This window comes from Symphalangus syndactylus, chromosome 7 (genome assembly GCF_028878055.3).
Source record: "Symphalangus syndactylus isolate Jambi chromosome 7, NHGRI_mSymSyn1-v2.1_pri, whole genome shotgun sequence".
NCBI classification, from domain to species: domain Eukaryota; kingdom Metazoa; phylum Chordata; class Mammalia; order Primates; family Hylobatidae; genus Symphalangus; species Symphalangus syndactylus.
This window is the reverse complement of record NC_072429.2, coordinates 51,636,215-51,657,981: the sequence shown is the minus strand read 5'-3', so window position 1 is coordinate 51,657,981 and position 21,767 is coordinate 51,636,215. Positions and strand designations below refer to the sequence as shown.

General features: G+C 40.7%; 1 protein-coding gene and 1 long non-coding RNA gene across 2 annotated transcripts in view; one reads left to right on the top strand and one right to left on the bottom strand.

The window, feature by feature from the left end:
* The window catches only part of LOC129486380 (uncharacterized), a 33,374-nt gene extending 15,374 nt beyond the window's left edge, over positions 1–18,000 (bottom strand). Inside the window, exons 1-2 of the long non-coding RNA XR_010121872.1 lie at positions 17,888–18,000; positions 17,090–17,247 (exon numbers count right to left, since the gene is read on the bottom strand). This is a non-coding gene — a long non-coding RNA (uncharacterized lncRNA). The remainder of the gene's footprint in view (positions 1–17,089; positions 17,248–17,887) is intronic.
* A 251-nt stretch (positions 18,001–18,251) lies between these two features.
* RRS1 (ribosome biogenesis regulator 1 homolog) lies at positions 18,252–20,017 on the top strand. Its single transcript, XM_055286199.2, has one exon. It carries the CDS (start codon positions 18,425–18,427, stop codon positions 19,520–19,522), a length of 1,098 nt encoding a protein of 365 aa, XP_055142174.1. The 5' UTR covers positions 18,252–18,424; the 3' UTR covers positions 19,523–20,017.
* Positions 20,018–21,767: the final 1,750 nt, after the last annotated feature.

The following is a 21,767-nucleotide window of genomic DNA, read 5'->3' as shown; positions in this document are numbered from 1 at the left end:
CAAACTAGGAGTTGAGTAGAATTTCCTCACCCTATACAGGGCATCTACTACAAATCTATAGTAAACATCATTCTCCACGGTGAAACATTAAAGAAGGATTCCTTTTTAAGGATTCCTCTGAAAATCAGAAATAAGACAAGGACACCTACCATTACCCATCCATTGAACTTTACACTGTTGGTTCTAACAACTGTGGTAAGATAAGAAAATTAAAAGGTATAAGGTTTGGAAACGAAAAACCAAAAATAGCATTATTGGCAAATGATATTATTTTTGTACCAAATACATACAAATAAATTATTAGACTTCATAAGAGAGTTTAGCAAGGTAGATGAATATAAAATCAATATTCACAATCATTATTCAAAACCAATTGTACTTTTTTACACCATTAACAGTTAAAAACATAGCCTATTAAAAGATATCATTTATAATAGAAACAAATATCTAGGGTGCCTAGAAGCAAATCTGAGAAAAGCCATGCAATATCTTTATGGAGAATTATTGAGACATTAAAGAAAGCCTAAATAAATGGAGAAATATGTCATGTTAATATATAGAAAGATTCAATAATGTTGAGGTGTCATAACTTCTCCCCAAACTGATGCAGATATCCCAATAAAAATCTCAACAGTGCTTTTTCAGGAGCTTAAACCAACTCTAAAATGTGTATCAAAGAACAAAAGTCTAACAGATAAGGTATTTCTAATAAGAAGAATGAAACAGCATTTTCCCTACTGGATAGCAAGACTTATTAGGAAGTTATATTAACTAAGACAGTATTGGCATTGATGCAGAAATAGAGAAAATAATGAAACCACATAGAAAACTAAGAAACAGAACTTTGTATATGTTAAAATGATATATGACAGAGATGGCATTGCAAGTTATTGGAGGAAAGAATGGACTTTTAAATAAATAATACTGCAATGACTGTGTATAAGGAAATATAAAAATTGGATCCCTATTTTACACCAAATACAAAAATCAATTCGAGATATATTTATGTGTAAAAGATAAAGCTTAAGACATTTTCTAAGAAAAAAGGATAATATGATCTCGGAGTAGAGAATATTTATTGTATAAGACAGAGAAATCACCAATAAAAAGTTACTTTACACAAATGTGACTATAATTTTTTTTTTAAGACAGAGTCTTGCTCTGTCCCCAGGCTGGAGTGCAATGGCATGATCTCAATTCACTGCAACCTCCACCTCCCGGGTTCAAGCGATTCTCCTGCTTCAGCCTCCCAAGTAACTGGGATTACAGGCGTGTGCACCACGCCTGGCTACTTTTTGTATTTTTAGTAGAGACAGGGTTTCACCATGTTGGCCAGGCTGGTCTCGAACTCCTGACCTCAAATGATACACCCACCTTGGCCTCCCAAAGTGCTGGGATTACAGGTATGAGCCACCATGCCCAGCCAGACTATATTATAATTAAGAACTGCTGTCCATAAAAGATTACTATAAAGTTGAAAAGTAATCCACAAACTGGAAATCCATGTGTGTGTGCGTGTGTGTGTGTGTGTGTGTGTGTACTATAGAGCTCCTATAAACTAACAGGAAAAGAGGAGGAAAATGAAAAATAGTCAAAGGATACAGAACTATGGAAAATAAATATATCACGAGAAGTTAATTTCACCAGTAATCAGAAAAATGCAATGAAAAACAAATGAGATTTTTTTTTTTTGACACAGGGTCTCTTTCTGTTGCCCAGTCTGGAGTACAATGGCACAATCATGGCTCACTGCAGCCTCAACCTCCTGGGCTAAGGTGATCCTCCCACCTCAGCCTCCCAAGTAGCTGAGACCACAGGCATGTGCCACCATGTCCAGTTAATTTTTTAAAAATTTTTTATAGACAGGGTCTCCCTATGTTGCCCAGGCTGGTCTCCGACTCCTGGGCCCAAGCAATCCTCCTCCCTTGGCCTCACAAAGTGCCAAGATTACAGACATGAGCCATGCTGCCTAGCCAAGATGCCACTTTTTAATCCACAGCACAGGCAAAAAATTTAAAACATTGATACTATCTGAACTTGGCAAGAGTGTAAATTGATACAGTCCTTTTGGGGTTTTCTTGTTTTTTTCTTTTTATTTTTTATTTCATTGTATTTTATTTTTTATTTCAATAGGTGTGGGGGGAACAGGTGGTGTTTGGCTTCATGAATAAGTCCTTTAGTGGTTATTTCTGTGATTTTGCTGCACCCATCACCCGAGCAGTGTACCCTGTACCCAATGTGTAATCTTTTATCCCTCACCCCCCTCCCACTCTTTCCCCCAAGTCCCCAAAGTGCATTGTATCATTCTTATGCCTTTGCATCCTCATAGCTTAGTTCCCACTTATGAGTGAGAACATACAATGTTTATTCTAAGTTACTTCACTTAGAATAATGGTCTCCAATGCCATCCAGGTTGCTGCAAATGCCATTATTTTGTTCACTTTTATGGCTGAGTAGTATTCCATGGCATATATATACTGCATTTTCTTTATCTACTTGTTGATTGATGGCATTTGAGCTGGTTCCATATTTTTGCAATTGCGAACTGTGCTGCAATAAACATGCATATGCAAGCATCTTTTTCGTATGACTTCTCTTCCTCTGGGTAGATACTCAGGAGTGGGATTGCTGGATCAAATGATAGACCCACTTTTAATTCTTTAGGAATCTCCACACTGTTTTCCATAGTGATTGCATTAGTTTACATTTCCGCCAACAGTGTATAAGTGTTCCCTTTTCACCACATCCACACTGACATCTATTTTTTTTTATTTCTTGATTATGTCCATTCTTGCAGGAGTAAGGTGGTATTGCATGATAGGGTCCTTTTGGATAATAATTTTGAGGTGTTCATCAAAACTAAATATGGAGTACCCTTTGATCCCACTATTCTATTACTCAGATATCTATCCCAAAGATGTATGAAGATATACAGTATACGCAAATACGTTCATTGCAACAGTGTAAGACTGAGAATGATTCTAATGTCCATCAATGGAGATAGTTAACTAAATTACAATGCATTCACATTATGGAATGCAATGCAGTTATTTTAAAATTTAGTAGATTTAAACATACTGATACTGAAATAGCTGTCAGACATTCCCAGAGATCATAATGCTCACCAAATGTTATATTCACTCCTGTTTCTAACACCCCTTGCATTTAAGCAAGTCCACATGATTAGTTCTGGCCAATAGGCTTAGAAAAAAGGTAATGTGTCATTTCTGGGCCGAAACAGCAAAAAGCTCATGTCCTTCTCTGCAGTTGTACCTCTACTATGACAGCAACCAAAGAGGGTACAGTTTTTAAAAAGTGAAAACTCAAAAAGCCTAGGACCCTGAATAACTCTGTGAAGCAGAGATGCCCCCTGACCAATCCATAAAATATGAATAAGAAATAAATTTTAATTGTGTTAAAACCACTGGAACTTTTGTCATCAACTTGTTACTGTAATACAACCTAGCCAAACCTAACTAATATTTATTGTTAAGCAGTGGGGGAAAGCAAATCACAGGAAAAAAATTAAAAAGTATTATCCTATAAATGTTTTCTAAACTATATGTGTGTGCACTTTCTTATATATGAATGCAAATTATCAAAGGTTAACAATTTTTATCTCTGAGAAGGGGAAGTCAAAATCTTAGGAAGAGAAGAGATAAAATGATAAGGAATTCCATGCTTCTGTACTGCCTGAATTTTTCAAAAGCATATTCTATGCATTGCTTGTATAGTTAAATACTTTCTAAAGAAAAAAGCTAGATTGTTTCTTAAATATAATCTAGGATTGCTTCCAAATCTTCCAACGTTTCACATGTACCATCCCCATTAACATCTCCTTTCTACTCTCCTTTCTTCCTCAAATTGGAGAGTGGAAAACTCCAGACTAAGAGGCTGGCTCTTCAATATAAATGACTCAGAACCCCAACTGATAGACTTTTCAATGATGCTGTGTGGGAAACAAGTTAGCATTATTACCTAACAGAAAGTTTACAGTTTGCATCACTTTTCTGACAATACCCGGAATTGGCAAATTAATTAGACTCAGAATTAGAATCCATTCTTGTTTTGCTACAAACATAATTATATCCCACTATCAGAAAAGATTCTTCTAGGCCAACCTTCAACATTCATGATTAAAGTCTAAGTCACTCTCTAATGAAGGATGCCTTGCACAATTACAGTAAACTGGGGGAAAGTGCATATGATTCTTTCCTAAAGCATCCATTTCTAGAGATGCCAATCCTTCCCACTGATCCTTTTAACACTTTATCCTAAAGTACTCTTCCCCTAGGTTTTCTGCTATTTTCCTGTCTTCACACTAAGAGGTCTGTGACATTATCAGCTATTGCAAAGGAAGCTTTGGGCAAAGTAAATGGAGAAGTCTTTTTATCTTTAAAAGGTTATCTGGCTAAGCAGTTTTAATATTTTTCCTACATAAGAATGTAGTATATTTTATGGGATATGTAGTTTACTAATGTATTTTATTCAAATCATCTACAACCACCTTTACCTCTTTTAAGTTCCTTCTGAAATACTTCAACAATAATTCACATTCTATTTTTGGTATTTTTCTTTATATGGACTTCCATGGAGTTAAGCTAATGGTCTTTTGACTATTTTTGAATACCACAATCTGGTGGGGATCATTTGCGTATGAGATATTTTTAGAGAATAGTTTGAACCATAAATTTTAAAACTCCAGTTCTATTAAGCTGAGATTTTGATAACTCAAAATGAAGGAAATGTGAATCCCTGAAGACACCTACAAAATAGTAAAATAGCAGATAAACCAATTTGCTATTTAAAGGATGTAACAACCACATCCAATACCAAGTTCAATACTAGTAATAAAAGCTAACATGTAACAAATACTTTCTATGTGCCAGACATGGTGCATACATTATCATATTTAATCCTCACAACAGGATGAAGAACATATTGTAATTTTTCTTCAGTTTACAGATGAGAAAAATGAAGTCTATACAATTTAAATATGTTGTTCAGTGTAGTAGTTTGCTAGGGCTGCCCTAACAAAGTAACACAAACTGAGTGGCTTAAACAATAGAAATTAGGCCAGGCGTGGTGGCTCACGCCTGTAATCCCACACTTCAGGAGGCTGAGGTGGGCAGATCACTTGAGGTCAGGAGTTCGAGGCCAGCCTGACCAACATGATGAAACCCTGTCTCTACTAAAAATACAAAAATTAGCTGGGCATGGTGGCACGCGCCTATAATTCCAGCTATTCGGGAGGCTGAGGCAGGAGAATCACTTGAACTCAGGAGGTGAAGTTTGCAGTGAGCCAAAATTGCACCATTGCACTCCAGCCTGGGTGACAGAATAAGACTCAGTCTCAAAAAAAGGAAGGAAGGAAGGAAGGAAGGAAGGAAGGAAGGAAGGAAGGAAGGAAGGAAGGAAGGAAGGGAACTTTCTCATATTCTAGAGTCTAGAAGTCCAAAATCAAGCTGTCAGCAGGGTTTGTTCCTTATAAGGACCATGAAGGAAGGATTTGCTCCAGGCCTCATTCCTTGACTTATAGACGGTTGTTTGTCTTCTCCATGTCTTCACATCATCTTCCTTCTTAAGTGTGCATGTTCAAAGTTCCTCTTCTTTTTTTTTATTTTGTTTGGGTTTTAAAAATTATTATTATTATTATTATCATTATTTTAGAGATGGGGTCTTGCTCTGTTGCCCAGGCTGGAGTGCAATGGCAAATGTCAAAAATGTTGCATGAAATAGGACAAACATAATTTTGAATTCATAGTTGAGCTTTCATGAAAGGAAAAGATAGTTTCAGAGACCAAAAGCAAAGAAAGAACTAAAAACTAGAGAGGATGTTACAGCAGCCCTGGGAGAGTGGAAAGGATGGGCACTGATCTCCAACACCTAGGGATTTGGATTTTACTGCTCATGAGAAAAGACCTCGGGCCACATGAGATGGGAAATTAGAAACAAGATCCCCAAATAGGCCTAGATGAAAGGGTAAACGAAAAAAATTAAAAATCCAACCAGTAATGGAAGGAAATTATAATAAAGAAGCTTGAATGGCATAACCTGGATCGGGTGTGAAAAAAATATTTTACCTGTGCTTGAGATGATGGATACCCCATTTACCCTGTTGTGATTACTACGCATTGCATGCCTGTATCAAAATATCTCACATAACCCATAAAAATTAATTTTGAAAATATTTTAACTCAATTTTGCTATGGGCTCCTTCTTATGCGGGTTTGGGGTTTAGATTTATATAACCCAAATGATCTAGGAGCCCCTAAACCAAGTTATTAATTTTTAAAAAAGGTTTCCAGCTAACGACGAAGCAAATTCAAAACTTCTCTGAGAGGAATGCCCTCAATCCAGATTACATAGGATTCCCACAGACAAAGCCTTGCCAAAAACAAGTGCATAATTCAAAATTACCAAACACATGGAAAATCAATCAACATACACAACAGAAGCAGTATTAGGCCCTCGGAATCTTTAGATAATAGAGCTAACAGATGGAGACCATAATACATGTTCTAAGTAAAGACCTAAAAGACAAACTTTAAATATGAAAAAGGCCCAAGATACTATGTGAAAAGAACAGACTTGAAAACAAAACAATTAGAATTTTTACAAATCAAAAGTCTAGCGTGCTCATTAAAAGTTCAATTGATTATTTATTTTTGTATTTGTTTATTTTAGGGGCAGGGTCAAACTCTGTCGCCCAACTTAGAGAATCATAGCTCACTGCAGACTTGAAGTCCTGGGCTCAAGCAATCCTCCTGCCTCAGCCTCCTGAGTAGCTAGGACTACAGGCACATACCATCACACCTGGCTAATTTTTATAAATTAAATTAAAACTGCAATTACTTTTGCACCGACCTAATTTTTTTGTTTTTGTTTTTTTTTTAAGAAATGATGTTTCACCATGCTGCCTAGGCTGGTCTCAAACTCCTGGCCTCAAGCTATCCTCCCATCTCAGTCTCCCAAAGCACTGGGATTACAGCTGTGAGCCACTGCACCTGGCTCTCAATAGATAGTTTACAAAGCAGTTAATATGAATATGAAGGGAAAATTAATGAACTGGGAAACCGACCTGAGGGAGTACCCTGAAGACAGCACACAGAAACAAAGCAAAACAAAGGCCTAATGTATTTATTTATATTCCCGAAAAAGAAAAAAGAAATGGCAGGGGAAATACTCAAAATGAGAAAGACTAATAATGCTAATGAAAGACATAAACCCTCTGGTTCAGGAAAGAGAAATCCTGAGTATAGTAAATACAAAGAAATCCACAGTTAGAACAATTTTGGTGAAACCACAGAACCTGAAGATACTGCGAAGACCTTGGATGAAGCCACCGAGGAAAGAGAAGTAAGTAGATAATGAGGTAGAGTTTTGGGTGCAAAATGTTTATTAGGGATCAGCTCCCAGGAGAGGAAAAGGGTGGAAGGAGGACCGAGCAGCGGAAGAAATCACACTGTGATGTGGCCTGACAAGGCCTCAGCCAACCCAGCAGGGAGCTCAGAGGAAAGAGTAACCTTTCAGAGTGTCCTGCACTGGGCTGAAACGGGTGGCCACGTCTGTCTATCCCTGCCATGCTCAGTTGCAGAGGGCAGGTATTCCATAGAACATGATTTCAGGGGAAGCAGCTCTCTGCAGCTGAGACAGACCTGAAAAGAGCTGACAGGTAGAGGCTGTGTGATGGTCACAGTCCTCCCCATCTGGACAGGAAGTGCCTCTTGGAAGAGGGATCTGGGAGGCACATCTCTGCATCTAACATAGGAGTAATCTACATGGAATGACAATTCAACTGACAGATTTTTTAGTAGCAGCAAGAAAACAAAACAAAATAAAACAAAAGATAATGGGATAATATCCTCAAAGAACTGAAAAAAAAAAAAAACAAAAAAACAAAAACTGGCAGCCTGGATTTCAAATCCAGCCAACTTACCATTCAACAGTGAGGGTGAAATAAAGCCACAAGAACAAAGACTACAAGTGTTTACTACTAACTGACCCTCACCAACAAAACTACTAAAAAATGTGTTTCAGGAAGAAGGAAAATGAACCAAAAAGGAAGGGCCGAAATGTAAGGAGTGATAAGCAAAGAAATATAAAACCATATGTCCAAATTTCACTATATAAAATAGTGTTTTGAAGATGATTAATCTGTAGTGCATAAAAACAAGATAGAACTAAAACTCTGGAAAATAGTAGTGTGTATGAAAAAGAGTGTCGTCAGAAAGCATTCAAAAACTCATATATTTGATAAGGAAAAGGGTAAAGTTGTTTAACTTTAGATTTAAGTCAATTATCCTGTTAACACTTAAAGGATCACCCCAGAAGGATAGAAATAGAGTGTTCAATTTCCAAACCAGTAGGAAGTTAAGGTTAAAACGTAAAAGAAAACTCAAGCGAGCTATTAAAATGCAGGAGCAGAGGAAAAAATAGAAATAGAAAAGTCCAGGTAGACAGATAGCACAAAATAAGATAGAAATAAATTCAATACATCAGTAATTACAATAAATATAATCTAACTGTATTAATTAAAAGTCAATATTGGCAGATCTCATATAAAAAAACAAATCAACAACAAAATTCAGATATATATTGCTTAAAGAGACATATAGCTAAAGCAAAAGGATGCAAAGAGGTTGGAAACAAAAAATGAAAAAAGATGTACCAGGTACACACTAACCAAGAACAACATAGCTATAGTGTCATCGAAAGCATTTTCAAGAATAAAGATGGTCGCTATGTTACAATAAAAAGATAAAAGGAAAACATCACCAGGAAGATTCAGCAATTCAAAATGTTATGCTTTTAATATTAGAGCATCAAATATAGAATGGGAATTTATAATCAAAGTAGAAAGTTTCAACACATCTTTCAGTAACTGATAGATCAAGAAAACACAAAATTAGTAAGAACATGGAAGATTTAAATAATAAAGTTAAGAAAATACCATTGTGGTTATGTCTTCCCTGGTCTAAAACCTTCCATGACTCCCTATGGCCTATAGCATCAAATTGAAGTTCTTCTTGATCCTAAAGTTGCACCACAGTTGGCCCCATCCTGACCATTGGCCAAGCCTATTTCTTACCTGTCCCCAGTACAAATCATCTATTCTAGGCAAATCAAATTGCTAGTCAACCAGAAAGAAGAAGCTTTATGATGTAGTGTTTATGTGCATGGACTCTGAGATTGGACTGCAAAGGTTCAAATCCTGATTCTACAAACTATTAACTACATAGTAGCTTAATCTTTATGACCCTCAGTCTTCTCATCTATAAGATGAGGATATTGATAACATCTACCTCTTAGGCCTATTGTGAGGATTTATAAAGGCAATCAGTGCCTGACATATTATACTTGCCATAAGAACTAGCTACATGCCTTTATTCATATTGTTACCATCTACTGGAATGCTCTTTTCCTTCTCCTATCTATTAAAACTCAGGCTCCAAAGCCAACTCAGGAACTTCCTCTTTCATAAAGCCTTCACCAGTTACTCCCTCCAGCTTTCATTTATCTCTCTCTGCTACAATACAGTAGTTCTTAACCTTGTGAAAGAGGGATAGAGAGTCACAGATGCCTTTGAGAATCTGATGGGAAAAAATCTTCTATTCATAAAAATGCACACGCATATACATATTTGCATAAAACATCAAGGGATTCATGTCCCTCTGAAGCTCACCCATGGAACCCCAATTACGAACATCTGACTTCAAGTCTATGCTTCACCATCACCTACCCTGTTCTCCTGAGGCCATCTTAACAAAAGCACAGATGGCTACAGGGAGCTGGAAGAGGCACAGAGAGAAGCTGGTGAAGCTCACTTCATAAGTAAGGAAATTCACAGAGAGAGAAAGTGACTGGCCAAAGCCATATACAACTATGGAGTGACAGAGATGGAGCTGGAGGCTATCTCCTGACTACCCCTGCAGAGTTCTTTGCAAAAGTGTGCTTTATGAACTAATCTCCAACTCCCAGAACTCTAAAACTGAGAAATCATGTTAGCCCATTTTTCAGGTGGGGTGATGATCCCTTAGGGAATTTGTCTCCAGGTAATCAGGTCAAAAATCCCAAGACTCATACTCAGAATAATAATTACTAAACATACTAGTAATGTTTTGTTTTTGTTTTCATTTTTTTTTTACTTTACTTCCTTGTATTAAAATTTCCTCACTAACTTTCTCTGAAGCAACATCAAACTAGGAAGCACAAACCTGTCCCAATGTTATTATTTGGGGAAGGTAATTTTGAAGCTGTCTTTAAAACTTTTCTGTAACTGTAATAATCAAAGGACATCATCAGTTCTAGATCTTGAGCTAGAAAAGAGATCGTCAATCCACAATCTTTCCATTCTCAGATTCAACTTTATAAACATAAATATTTTATAAATACCTCCTCTATCTTCTTCTCTATGACATTTTTCCAGAACAAGTAACAAACAATAAAATGGACTATATGCTGCCCATTCTCTCTTTAAAGGCAAGCAAAGAAAAAAGAAAAGAATTACAAATAAGCTATAAAACACAATAATCAGCCTCCACATAATTAAAAACTGATTGACATCTGTATAGTCACAGACTCCTTGTGCACACAGGAAGCTGTTTCACTAAGTGAAATCATACAATCAGCCTAGGAAATGAGATAAATGACTCAGAAAGAGGGGGAGGTTTGTAAAATGAGATATACTGGAAAAAACTTTAATCAATAACTAGGAAAGAAAGCACTTTATAAGAAAACAACATTGGTGCACCTGAAGGATGTAGGTTTGAAACAAAAGAAAAGGATCATAGAGATGAATTGTAAAGGCCACCTCTTCAAAACCCTTCATTTTCAAGATAAATAAGGGGAAGCCTGAGACCTAAACTTTGTTTTCCTTTGAAACTCACAGGCTTTCCAGGGAATAAAATCCAGGATACACCATAAGAAATCAGCTTCCTCAGCTAAAAATTCACAGTATTTTGGATAATGAGGCAAGGGAAACAAACATTAGGAAATGCCAGGAACATTATTTATACATTCTAAATAAGTCCTATTTAGGCCTGGGGGAAAGCACCTACGCTACAAGCAACTGGATCTTCTGCATCCCCAAGCGGCCCAGGGAGCTGACAAGACTGGTGCACTCTCAGAGGCTGACAAGTACACAGTGACACCTACTTGCCACTAAGAGGTTCTTTCCTTTGCTGTCTTCCTTTGGCAAATAAAAACACTTCAAAAAAGAAAAGTGTAGGCTACAGAACTGACCACATATGTGGTCAGAGTTTTGGTTTTTCTATCCATTGTTTTCACTTTTCATAGATGTGTTCTAAAAAATAATGGGTTAATAATGTTTAGAAATAATTCATGGTTAAGAAGGGCCAGGAATTCATGTTTGTTAGGCATAATCACAACTTCATAACTTCCCTGTGTATTCTTAATATTGCTCTAGTGGGAAGTTTAAAAGAAAGATTTGATTGGCAGTCACTTCATTTAGAAAGGATTGATATTTCATACATGGTCTACGACTACAAAGGCAAATTGAAGGCTGCATGGCAACAAGGTTGCTTTCCTTAGGGGAAAGGTATTCCAGACTCAGCTGCCTCGTCTGGAGTAAATCTACTCTAAAGCAATTTACAAAAACTGTTCAGGTGTTACTGATTAATAAAAACCCAAAAGGATTTTTTACTCATTGTAACTTTAAATTCATAAATTAAAATGTAATTAAAATGATAGATTAATAAGCAGATCTAAATTTTCTGTTATTAGATTCTTTGAGTGCAAATATCCCTAAAATTCTGGAAATTCAGCTTTCCATTTTATATCAATCTTTCATCCATGTAACTGATCTCCTTATAGAAGTAAAATCTAAAGACTAATACCAATCTCATTCTCTTAGGATACAATGATGATGTTTTATGAATAAAAACTATCAGCTAGCGGTGCTTACTTATAGGCAGTAATAAGATTGTGGCAAATGCAAAAAAACTGCATCTAGCAATTTTTGGAAAATAAAAACCATTGTGTCTTTTACTGCATTGGAGCTCAGAAAAACAATGCCCCAAAGTAAGGTGCTTTGGTATGCTGAGTACTTTGAGCTGAAGGATACTGGAAGGACCCTAGAAACAGTCTCTCTCTGGTCTTCTCCTGCCCTCCTGTTTCCTGGTCCCCCTTCTACCCTAAGGCAGGCCATAGAAATCAGAATTCCTCTTCCCCACAGTGGGTCATAGAAACTAAACATATTTCTCTCAACTTCCATTGCCTTTCTGCATATGAGCTGGCCATAAAGAAATTCTCTAGTCTACCTTGTCTGATAGTAGATCATAAAACCCTTATTCCAGAAGGGGTCCTGCTCTACACCCAGGAGGAAGGAATGCCACACAGAGAGGCCAAGAAGAATCCAAATAGACAGGCCTTGCTGGGTTGCTCCCCTTCAATCTATTACATTAGATTATTTCCTTTTTGTCCAATCCCATTTTTACATGATTATCAACTCTTCATTGAATCTAAGCATAAAAATGGAGAGTTTTCCCTTGGGTCTTTGAGTCTTCATTGTGAAGGCTTCCGTGTCACGCACAATTCTGACTGAATAAATCTGCCGTGCTTTTGTCTGTTAACCTGTCTTTCATTATAGGAGTGTCAACCATGACAACCCCCCTCCTTTTTCTCCCTTCCTTCCTTCCTTCCTTCCTTCCTTCCTTCCTTCCTTCCTTCCTTTCTTTCTTTCTTTTCTTTCTTTCTCTCTCTCTGTCTCTCTCTCTCTCTCTCTGTCTTTCTTCCTTTCTTTCTTTCTTTCAATGCTCCGTTGGCCAGGCTGGAGTGCAGTGGCCCAATCTCGGCTCACTGCAACCTCACAGGTTCAAGCGATTCTCCTGCCTCAGTTTCCTAAGTAGCTGGGATTACAGGCGCCCGCCACCACAACTGGCTAATTTTTGTATTTTTAGTAGAGTCGGGGTTTCGCCATGTTAGCCAGGCTGGTCTCAAACTCCTGATCTCAGGTGATCTGCCCACCTCGGCCTCCCAAAGTGCTGGGATTATAGGTATAAGCCACCACTCCTGGCAGCCATGACCCTTTTGAGGGCTGAGGAAAGGTGTCACAGCATTTTCACCCTGCAACGGAGACCAAAACAACTTAAATCAGTTCCAAAAGTCTGCCATCAATTTTACTATCCTAAAATCCAAAGTTCTTTAAGGTGAATGTACAATGTTTGGTCGTTTTTCTATCTGCTTCTACATTAACTATACAAAATGCTGTATCTTCTTTGTTCCTCTTTAAAATAAAATAATAAACTTTTAGTACAGGTTTCTCACTAAGACTGAAATACATAAATACAAATTTTGTCTATGATTAAGAAATGTTTTTCCTTTAAGTACTTCCAAATTAAAATTACAAATCAGTAAAAATGAGCCATGTGAAAATAATGTAAGAATTTCAAGGGCCCTTTTCTCCTATTTTATCAAATTACTGGCACATTGAATTTCCTAGACAAAAATACTTTTATAAACTATGTTCACAGCAAGATTAAAGAATGGTTGAATCATCCTTAATAATTTCCGCTACCAAAAAGAGGCAACTGAAAAAAGAGACATTTAGAAAGTAAATCCAAGTTAATGTGGCATCAAAGAATGAAAAAGAAATTTCTTGCAAAAATGTTTTACTGACCAAAGTAGTTATGTTTTGAGGGAACATGAAAGGTATTGCTTTCATGGCTTTAACCTTCTTATTCCTGTTTTGGGAAAAACTCTCCCATCCAGGTTCACTTTACAATAATTGCTGCTTTTTCTGCCCTGCACCTCACCTCACTTTTCCCTTTCTTGAGGAATGTTCTTAAGGCTCTAGAGAGAGCTAAGATAGAAAATAAGAGTGGGAAAGAAATACTTGGAAAACAAGCATAAGGAGGACTACCATGACATGTGACTAAAAAATCATTGCTTGGGGCCAGATCATAAACATCCAAGACCAAGAATAGGCATTATTTCATTAAGGAGAAAGGAGAGTCTTTGAGAAGAGTGATTTGGCCAGATGCACAAAAGGTAAAGCTTCAGGACTGCCCTGAAAAGAGTATGGAAGTAGGAAATGTTGGGATGCTCCTAGGATGGTTCCCAGGATATCAGTCAGGGCAGCAAACAGGCAGTGGTCAAGCTGGGTAATTTAAGAAAGATAAACAAAGAATTCTTGCAGAGATGTGGGCAGTTTAAGGAAACTGACAAATAACCGTAGTGCTGCATTAGCAGAGAACTATAATCACCCCTAGGTCTGCAGCAACCAAGGGAGCAGCTAGAGGAGCAGGAGGAGGATGGCTGCGTGGACAGGGCTACCTGATGGGAGCTGTGGCCTTTTGATGGACTTTTGATGGCAATCTGCATACATGCCTTCACTCTCTTCACGCCTTCTGATCTTCTGTCACTGCCCCTGCTGGCCAAACCCAGTTGGAAGCCAGGGACAGAGTGGGGAAAGAATATGGAGAAGCAGATGAAAGAGATCCAATCTAGGAGAATAGTGGCAAGGTCATGGCAGTGGGAATGGAAAAGGTACACATAGAGATAAGCCAAACAAGACTTTTACACTGATTGGATTTGGAGATAGGAAGAGAAAAGTCAAGGATGATGTCATAGTTTCAAGCCCAAGCTCTAGACTAGAATGATGATAACATCAACTCAATGCCGGCATAGTGCCTCAGGCATCAAAGGCCTTCTATAAACATTTCCTGGGAGAAAAAGAGGGGATGGATGGATGGATGGATGGATGGATGGATGGATGGATGGATGGATGAAGGAGAAGCAAATCTGGGAGATGATGATGTGTTATGTCATTTTAGCCATATTGAGTTTAGAATATGGTGGAAAAGCCCAGTAGGTGGTTGAAGATTTAATCCTAGAGCTCTGAAAAAGAAAGAAAGAAAAATGTACCTGTAAGAACCAGCTGCACAAAAGTGGTAGCTGGCACCATGCAAGTGGATGACATGTCATAGGGAGCACATTAGAGAGAAAAAGTGGGATCTGATGACCAATCTTAGGATCTCTCTGTATTTACGGGATATAAGGAGGAAGGGAAACCAACAAAGGAAAAAGACAATATATACCACCGTTTGCTGTACTATTAATATATATTCATATATATTTATACATCTCTGGTGGGCCTCCTTTTTCTTTTTTTAATGAAGGAGGCTTTTATTTATTTATTTCAGAATCAGGGTCTTGCTCTGTTGCCCAGGCTGGAGTGCAGTGGCACCATCACAGCTCAGTGTAACTTCAAACTCCTGGACTCAAGGGAGTCTTCCTCAGCCTCCTGAGTAGCTGGGACTACAAACGCATGCCACTACAGCCAGCTAATTTTTTTTATTTTTTGTAGAGACAGGGTCTCACCATCTTATTCACGCTGGTCTCAAACTCCTGGTCTCAAGGGATCTTCCCGCCTTGGCCTCCCAATGTTCTGAGATTACAGGTGTGAGCCACCACGCCTGGCCAGGGCCTGCTTTTTCTGGACACTGTATAGTCTTGCCTAAAATAAGAATGATACAAATGCAACCTGGAGACCACAACTTACCCACTTACCTCAGTAAGATTTTTTTTAAGCCCGAAATCCCAATCTTACTGTTTTTGCTCACCTTGAATCTAACACAATCAATAGTAATAACCTTTAATTAGATAACCCCATAATGTTTATGCTTTTAAACAATCATTTATTGAATGCCTAATATGTGCCCAGCACTATGTGGAAGTAAAAATCAGTCTCTAGTCTTCAAGAAAATTAAAATCAATTTAGACTATAAAAAACCACTGAATATGGCTGGGCACGGTCGTTCACGCCTGTAATCCTAGCACTTTGAAAGGCCAAGGTAGGTGGATCACTTGAGCTCAGGAGTTTGAGACCAGCCTGGGTTACATGGCAAAACCCGGCTCTACAAAAAATACACACACACACATGCACACAAACAGCCAGGTGTAGTGGCACGTGCCTGTAGTCCCAGCTACTTAGGGGCTGAGGCAGGAGGTCCACTTGAACCCAGAAGGTTGAGGCTGCAGTGAGCCGAGATCATGCCACTGCACTCCGGCCTGGGTGACAAAGTGAGACCCCGTCTAAAAAAAAAAACACTGAACATAAAACAGAGTTCAATTAAGAGCTGACCTGTATGATCCAGATCATACCATTTAACACTTGTCAATCTCTGCTCTTTTTTTCCCAATTCAGAAGATTGACAGAGGAGCTAACTCCCACATAACTGGTACTTCCTATTAAAGATCCAATGACGTTACATTATATAGTCAATTTCTTTTTACCTTTCTTCCCCAGTGTTCCATAAAGCCTCAGTTATCTTTGCATCTAGTGTCTGGCACATGGTAGCCATTCAATTAAATGTTTGTCAAGTGAATGAATGAATGAGAAACCAAGCCAAACCCATAGCAGTCGTATCAATACACTCAACTCTCTCCTATGGCAAATCCCAAAGGTTTAAGGCTCAAGGCAGTTAGCTAATATGGTCTTTGACCTAGCCTTGGCTACATGGGATGACTGACATTAAAGCCTTAATGCTGAATGTTAAAGTAGGGGGAAAAAAAAACAGCAAATTCTAAAATGCTTCTGGATAAGAGAAAGGCTAGTACAATGCTGAAACTAAACTGAGTCTATTTGCTAATTGCTATTAAGTTAATTTCATTGGTTAATTCTCCAGCATAACCCCCTCTAGGATAAACCTGGCCCCCAGAGAAAGGAAGATAAACCCTGTAAACCACGCAATCAACAGTGCCTCTGATACTCAAATGTACATCCTAGTCACCTACAGATCTTATTAAAATAAAGGTTCTGATAAATTACATCTAGAGTGAGGCCTGACATTCTGCATTTCCAACAAGCTCCCAGGGGATATTATGCTGCTGGTATGCAGACCACACTTAAATGAGTATCAAGAGCTTGGATGACATTGCAGAGAATAGATCTACAGACTTAAAACCAGAGTTAAGATATCTCTTGTTCCTATATTTCCTAGCTGCATAACTTTAGATAAGCCATTTCCCCTCTCTGAGTCCTCCTTGTTTCATCTGTGAAAATATAGTTAATACAATAATTAATAACATAGTTAATACTAATAGCTAACACATACTGAGTTCTTACCATGTAGCAGGAACTAATGTTTTATGTTTGTCAATTTATAAATAAGGCTTAGGTCAAACATCCTCTCCAAGTAATGGTGACCTGATAACCTGATTGCAGGCCGTTTGACTCATACTTAACACCACGTAGCACTGCCTCTGCAGCCTAGCTCCCAGAGCCTACGAAAATGAAATAATAATCAGTATTTAGCTAATTTGTACTGAGTACTCATATGCTCCAGGCCCTCGTTTAACCCTCCCTTGGAAGATACTAACTCATTTATCTTATTACCACCCTAGGAAGTATTATTATCATTATCTCACAGGCCTTAAAATGGCCTCAACAAGTAAAATTGCTGAAGGACCAACAGTGGCACAGTCAGGATTGGAACCCAGGCAGTGTAACCGCAGAGCGTGGAGTAGTTTCAGCATTGTACTAGATTAATTGAACTAGACTAGGTTCTGTAACTGCAGAATCCCGGAGCTCCAAGTCAGCTAGCTCACTAGGGTCGGTGCACACCCGCGCCCACTCGGGGCGGCTTCATTGCCAGAGCCACTGACTCCCAAAACAAAACGAATCTTCTACAATTAGCTCTATGCGTATCTTTGGGATGTTATCTTTCTCGGGCCACAACTAGGAACCCTGAAAGCCGATTATGACTCCAGTGAAACAATTTGGTCCTAAGAAGGGTGATTGTCTAAACATCTTCACAACGGATTTACACTGAAATTGTATCACGCACTTGATTGGAACCCCACACCACAGGCAGTCCCAGGAATTTGCACCCGCCCCGGTCCCGGACCGCGCCCCTGGACAAACACTCCGGTCCGCCCCTCCGGATTGCGCCCCAAGACTGTCCCCGGACCACCATCCTAAGACCACTCCCTGAACTGCCCCCGCCGGACCGCCCCCTAGATCGCCCCTCAGGACCGCCCTCTCTACACCGCCTGCGAGACTGTCCCCGGACCGCCCCCTGGACCGCCCCCTAGGCCGCCCCCCGAGCAGTCCCTGGACCGCCCTCTAAACCGCCTCCCGCCCCGCTGCATCCTGGGAATCGTAGTACCGATCCTGCTCTGGAACTAGTAGTGCGGAGTGCTCGCGCCAGCTCCGCCTCTATCTGGCGCCAGGCTAAATGTCCCGCTTCTAATCCCATCATCTCTCCATACCGCCCTCTGCCGGCCTTTCCTCTGGTCGCCCGGGTTGTGAGCCGCTTCCGGGCGCTCCGGAAGCGAACCTTTCTTTTCCGGATTCGGCATCCCGGCATCTGCACGTGGTTATGTTGCCGGAGTTTGGGCAGCCCCTGTAGGAAAAGTAACTTCAGCTGCAGCCCCAAAGCGAGTGAGCCGAGCCGGAGCCATGGAGGCCCAGAGTGTGGAGGAGCTGCTCGCAAAGGCAGAGCAAGACGAGGCAGAGAAGTTGCAACGCATTACGGTGCACAAGGAGCTGGAGCTGGAGTTTGACCTGGGCAACCTGCTGGCGTCGGACCGGAACCCCCCGACCCGGCTGCGGTGCGCCGGACCCACGCCGGAGGCCGAGCTGCAGGCCCTGGCGCGGGACAACACGCAACTGCTCATCAACCAGCTGTGGCAGCTGCCCACGGAGCGCGTGGAAGAGGCGATAGTGGCGCGGCTGCCGGAGCCCACCACACGCCTGCCGCGAGAGAAGCCTCTGCCCCGACCGCGGCCACTTACACGCTGGCAGCAGTTCGCGCGCCTCAAGGGCATCCGTCCCAAGAAGAAGACCAACCTGGTGTGGGACGAGGTGAGTGGCCAGTGGCGGCGGCGCTGGGGCTACCAGCGCGCCCGGGACGACACCAAAGAATGGCTGATTGAGGTGCCCGGCAATGCCGACCCCTTGGAGGACCAGTTCGCCAAGCGGATTCAGGCCAAGAAGGAACGGGTGGCCAAGAACGAGCTGAACCGGCTGCGTAACCTGGCCCGCGCGCACAAGATGCAGCTGCCCAGCGCGGCCGGCTTGCACCCTACCGGACACCAGAGTAAGGAGGAGCTGGGCCGCGCCATGCAGGTGGCCAAGGTCTCCACCGCCTCTGTGGGGCGCTTTCAAGAGCGCCTCCCCAAGGAGAAGGCGCCGCGAGGCTCCGGCAAGAAAAGGAAGTTTCAACCCCTTTTCGGGGACTTTGCAGCCGAGAAAAAGAACCAGTTGGAGCTGCTTCGTGTCATGAACAGCAAGAAGCCTCAGCTGGATGTGACGAGGGCCACCAATAAGCAAATGAGGGAGGAGGACCAGGAGGAGGCCGCCAAGAGGAGGAAAATGAGCCAGAAGGGCAAGAGAAAGGGAGGCCGGCAGGGGCCTGGGGGCAAGAGGAATGGAGGCCCGCCCAGCCAGGGAGGGAAGAGGAAAGGGGGCTTGGGAGGCAGGATGAATTCCGGGCTGCCTGGCTTGGGTGGCAAGAGAAAAGGAGGACAGCGTCCAGGAGGAAAGAGGAGGAAGTAATAGTTTCTAACGGTCGGACCCGTCTGTAAACCAAGGACTATAATAAATACTAAATGTTAAGTTCTAGGTAATTGTACGGGGACTCAGAAGGACCTGGCCGCTGCCTTCATTGAGTTTAAAGGGACAGGATTGCCCTTCCCTCAAGAGAGTATGTAAGTGTTGGACGGCACAAATTAATGTTTTTCCCACAACTGAGACTTTGGAGATTAAGAATTTATGTGAGGATTTAAGAATTAGGGAAATAATTTGGTGGAAACCCGGGAATGAGTTCTATTCTTAAACATCCTTTTTTTTTTCTTTTTAACGTTGGATATACGGTGAGGTAGAGTTGGCTATATTTCAGAGACTTAGATTGACGTATATGTTTCTGCATTATTTTTACAACAAGCTTATGTATCAGAGCGGGAGCGGGAGGAGGGAGGAAAAGAAAACAGTTTCAGAATTGGATAGGCAAGTGACTGCTTTAAAGATTAAGTAATAAAGATGTCTTATCTAGTGTGACTTTTAACTTTCTGACTACTGGGTAGAAATGTACTTGAAGCCAGTTACTTGGATACCTGGTACAGATTATTTTCGTTTACTTTCTGAAAAACACAAAGCAGGCCGTGCGCAGTGACTCACTCGTGTAGAGTCCCAGTACTTTGGGAGGCCGAGGCGGGCGGATCGCCTGAGGTCAGGAGTTCGCGACCGGCCTGGCCAACACAGTGAAAGCCCATCTCTACTAAAAATTAAAAAATTAGCCAGACATGGTGGCTGGTACCTGTAGTCCCAGCTACTTGGGAGGCTGAGGCAGGAGTATCGTTTGAACCTGGAGGCGGAGGTTGCAGTGAGGCCAGATCACGCCACTGCACTCCACTCCAGCCTGGGCGACAGAGGGAGGGTCCGTCTCAAAAAAAAAAAAAAAAAAAGGGCAGTTCAATTATAATGGTTTCAGTGATACCACTTTTAAACTTCTTTTGGTATCAAATATAATATTCGAAGTAGTAAAACCGATGTCTGTTTTTTAAAAAGATTTTATGACTTTCAACACTGAACACATGGATTTCCTGTAAATGATCAATTTGGGCTTCATTGACTAATGGTAATAATCCTCATTAATCCAGAAAACACTTAAATCTTTCTGTATGTTTATATCCCCAGTTGTTTCTGTGTGTGTGTGTTAGTTTTTAAGTTTGACGTCAGGTATAGTTTTGTTTGGGGAAGAAAGAAACAGACCCATTAATTAATTAGGACATTATTATCTTTTTTTTTCTTTTAAGTTCCGGAGTAGATGTGCAGGATGTGCACGTTTGTTACATAGGTAAACGTGTGCTATGGTGGCTTGCTGCACCTATCAACCCATCACTTAAGTATTAAGCCCCCTGCCCCCTTCTGTCCCCTGCCCCCAGGCCCCAATGTGTGTTGTTCCCCTCCCTGTGTACATGTGTTCTCATAGAACATTATTATCTTTTGATTCACTTGTCAAGTTGGCCTGAGCTGGTTTGATTAGGAGGTGAAATGTTTATATAGCTGTCCTTGGTCTTCCTGTCCGTCAGTCTCTTCCAGTTTGATCTCAGTAAATTCATTTCTGTAAAACTTAATATCTCCTGTAAAGGATTCAGATTTCATAATAACAGATTACTAAAAATGCAGATGTTTAGTTGTTACTGTCTTTGGATACTTTCTGATAAAGTTGAGCTTTGTCGTTAATCAACTTTTCCACTGGGACATGGCAGATATGGCACTGCCAAGCCCTCCCGGAGCATAGTCTCATCATGGTAAGTTTTAACTTGGTGAAACCATTTTGCTTTCATCAAAAGCAAAGCCATTCACACAGTATTTAACAAAAACCCTCGGGCTGTGCTAGGTTCTTGTTTACTGTTAAAACAGTTTAAAGGCAGGGTCTTGATCACTTAAAATACTCTTAGAAGGGAAAGTAACATTTTAAAGGATTCACAGTGGAAAAAGAATATCCCTGTTCCTCTTCCTTCCCCCAAGTCCTCAACATGTGAAAAATAGAGTTGATAAGTAAAGAGGTTTAAGGCAGGACCCGAGGCCTACGGAGCAGTTACCTTCTACGGCAATTTCAAGGGTGGATGGTGCGAGTGCCCCTGGGGCAGCTGGGGTTCTGGTTCTTACTCGGTGGGAAAATGGCCCTGAGCCCGACTGGGCTGGGGCTTAGACAGGTGACCCCGCGGAGCGGGTGGGCAGGCGCGGCCGAGGGGCGGGAGGCGGGCGGCCTCCGTGATTGGCCGGCAGAGGGGGC

Coding starts and splice junctions, on each gene's coding strand:
- RRS1 (XM_055286199.2), top strand. CDS start 18,425: ATGGAGGCCCAGAGTGTGGAGGAGCTGCTCGCAAAGGCAGAGCAAGAC.